The sequence below is a fragment of the Antrostomus carolinensis genome, unplaced genomic scaffold, assembly GCF_000700745.2.
Source record: "Antrostomus carolinensis isolate BGI_N321 unplaced genomic scaffold, ASM70074v2 scaffold25582, whole genome shotgun sequence".
NCBI lineage: Eukaryota > Metazoa > Chordata > Aves > Caprimulgiformes > Caprimulgidae > Antrostomus > Antrostomus carolinensis.
Genome location: NW_010297944.1, coordinates 1 through 3,300, shown reverse-complemented (window position 1 = coordinate 3,300; position 3,300 = coordinate 1). Strand labels below are relative to the sequence as shown.

The window sequence follows — 3,300 nt, the reverse complement described above, 5'->3', positions numbered from 1 at the left end:
AGAGGGGTGGGAGAGACACAAGCCAAGGGACATTGGTGTCCCCAGCCGCTGCCACCCGTCCCGGGCCAGGAGAGGTGTCCAGGCTGAGCGTGGTGAATGAGGAAGCGACTGCTCTGCGTCACCATGAAATGGCATTTGCTCCTTTGCCAGTGAATTTTCCACTCTGTGCTCGTGGGAGGTCCCAGGAGGGACAGGCAGGATGAGGCCCCACCTGAGGCAGAGATAAGGACTCAGCAGCCCGAGGCTGGAGCTGGAGGGCTGGATGGGGTGCACCATTCCTGGGTCTTGGTGGTTCACTGGAAAATGGACACCTCTCCATCAAACCAGTACAGCCAGTGGGAATAGCATGGTCACCATCATCACCTATGCCAAATTCCTCTCCCACTGAGGGGGGCTGAGCCTGTCCCTGTCCCTCTGCACGCAGGATGGCGGCCTCAAAGCTGGTGCTGCTGCTGCTGGTTGCAGGTCTGCTGCTACAAGTGGCCACCACGCTGAAGATCAGTGCCTTCAACATCAGGGTGTTTGGAGACAAGAAGATGTCCAACCAGACTGTTGCAGATATCATCGTCTCTGTGAGTGCTGGGGGAGAGGAGGACTCCTGGATGCTCTGGTCTCTGGGATGCAGCCAGCTTGGGGCAGACACTGCCATCCATATGGCCATCTGTGCATCCACCTACCCATCAATGCACCTGTCCACACTTCCCATCCATCCACCTATGCCTCCATCCATCCACCCATCCATCTATCCATCCATTCCTTCACCCATCTATCTGTCCATCCATCCATCCATCCATCCATCCATCAATGTCTCCATTCATATATGCCTCCATCCATGCATCTGTGACTCCATCCATTCACACCTCCCTCCGTCTGTCCATGACTCCATCCATCCACCCACCCACTCTTCCCCCATCACCATCTTCAACTCCGGGCCATCTCCACTCTTGCTGATTCCCACCTGAGGACGGGTCATGCTTGGTGCTGCCCAGGTTCCTCACTCAGAGCAGTCTGTGAGCGAGGAGCTGCTGGGATGGTGGGTGGTAGGCAGATGGGTGTTAGAGGGCACTCTGTCACTCCAGAGTCCTTTCAGGAGAGAGGACGCTGGCATCAGCAGAAGGAGCCCCCTCCCTGGGCTCTTGGGTCCCTGCTGTTCCCCTGTTGCCAGTCTGGGAGCCTTCACAGCCCAGCCCAGGCACCCATGGGTGCCCTCACCAGTAGCTCTTGGCCAGGGGTGAGCAGCTCTGAGCTTGTCCCCCCAGATTTTGTCGGGGTATGACATCACCGTGGTGCAGGAGGTCCGGGACACCGACCTGAGCGCTGTGAAGAAGCTCATGGACCAGCTCAACAGGTGGGCCAGCTCAGGGCAGGGGGTGCCTGCAAATGGGACACCAGGACAGACCCCGGTCGTTGTCTTGCTGTGCTGGGACACCGCTGGCTCAGCCGGTGAGAGCCCGATGGGTGATGGGGCACTGGGAACCTCTTCTCACCCTCTCCACATCTCACTTCCAGGGTGTCCCCACACCCGTACAGCTTTTTGGACAGCATCCCCCTGGGTCGGAACAGCTACAAGGAGCAGTACGTCTTCATCTACAGGTAAGGAATGCTGCCAGGGCCTGATGTCCCCTGTGTCCCTTGCTGTCCACCCCCCCAGCAGCCCCCAAAGGGTGGTGGGATCTCTGGGAGCCCTGGCTGTGGTGGGAGCAGTGCCAGGGGCTGCCCTGCTCTCCTTCCTCAGGTCGGACTTGGTCTCTGTGCTGGGAAGCTACTACTACGACGATGGCTGTGAGCCCTGCGGGACCGATACCTTCAGCAGGGAGCCCTTCATTGTGAAGTTCTCCTCACCCACCACCCGTGAGCAGAGCCAGCCTTGGGGGCTGGTGTTGGGTCCCCTCTGCATGGGGCTGATTGTAGAGCTGTGCCTGCCAGGTGGGGGGTTGCACCCTGGGGTCCTTCACTGCTGTGGGGCCTTCTCCCACCCATGGGTGCTGAGGGTTCCTGGGTACCTGCCCAGCATGGCTGGCCCTGCCTGCTGTTCCCACCATGTGCCATCTCCCATCGTGGGCTCTCTACAGTTCCTTGCCATATCATGTCTCCAGCTCTTTCCTATTGTGTCCCACATCCCATCACCTGCTACCTCCCATCTCATGCCATATCCCACCATCTGCTTCCTCCAGTTGCATGCTGTTTCCCATTGCCTGCCATCTCCCATCACATGCCATCTCCCATTGCCTGCCACCTCCCATCACATATCATCTCCCATCACGTACCACCTCCCATCACGTACCACCTCCCATCACGTACCACCTCCCATCACGTACCACCTCCCATCACGTACCATCTCCCATCACATGCCATCTCCCATTGCCTGCCACCTCCCATCACATATCATCTCCCATCACGTACCACCTCCCATCACGTACCACCTCCCATCACGTACCATCTCCCATCACATGCCATCTCCCATCATGTGCCATCTCCCATCATGTGCCATGTCCCATAACCTTCCATTTCCCATTTTGTGCCATCTCCTACCCCATGCCACCACCTCCACCTCCCCAGCAGCTCCCCCGGGGCACACACACTCTCTCATCTCTCTCCCACTCCCATGAAAAAAATGATGGGGGAAAAAAGCAGCAAACCCCAAACCACATGCAGAGTCACTCAGGTCCCTGCTGGAAATTCCAGCCTGGAGGACAGGCAGACCACAAAAACCCAATCCACCCTTTTTCTTCAGCAGCTTTTCCCAGCCAGCAGCTGGGGCTTAGCCCAGGGTGGTCCCCTGGGGTTCCTGCTCCCTCCCCGGGTGCCACACCCGAGCTGGGGGCTGATGGCCGCCTGTCTAGCAGAGGTGGAAGAGTTTGTGCTGGTGCCCCTGCACGCCGAGCCCCGCAGCGCGGCGGATGAGATCGACGCGCTCTACGATGTCTACATGGACGTCGTCAACAAGTGGGCAACTAACGTAAGTGCCGTCGGGGAGCTCAGCTCCTCCCTGGGGCACTGGGGTGTGCTGGGGTATGGCCACCACACATCCCAGCAGCCATCCTGGGAGGGATGTGTCCTACAGGAGACCTCTCACACCCATTGGAGCAGGTGCCACCCCGGCAATGTCCACGCATGGAGTGGCTCTGCTACCATCACTGGGGGCTTGTCCCCTCATGCTGAGGAGCCCCAGGGGGGTTTCCTGCTGCCCTGTAGGATTTCAGGGAGCCCTTGGTGCCCTGTGAGGTCCATGGTCAGACACACAACACACTGCCCCACAGAACATCCTCCTCCTGGGTGACTTCAACGCCGACTGCTCCT

General features: G+C 59.1%; 1 protein-coding gene across 1 annotated transcript; it reads left to right on the top strand.

The window, feature by feature from the left end:
* Window positions 1–425: 425 nt before the first annotated feature.
* LOC104520572 (deoxyribonuclease-1) lies at window positions 426–3,294 on the top strand (the record flags this gene model as incomplete). The annotated part of the gene is made up of 6 exons (XM_010162296.1): window positions 426–572; window positions 1,260–1,348; window positions 1,510–1,593; window positions 1,736–1,851; window positions 2,847–2,959; window positions 3,261–3,294. Coding segments are annotated over exons 1-6 (583 nt in total), but the record flags the coding sequence as incomplete, so codon positions are not given.
* Window positions 3,295–3,300: the final 6 nt, after the last annotated feature.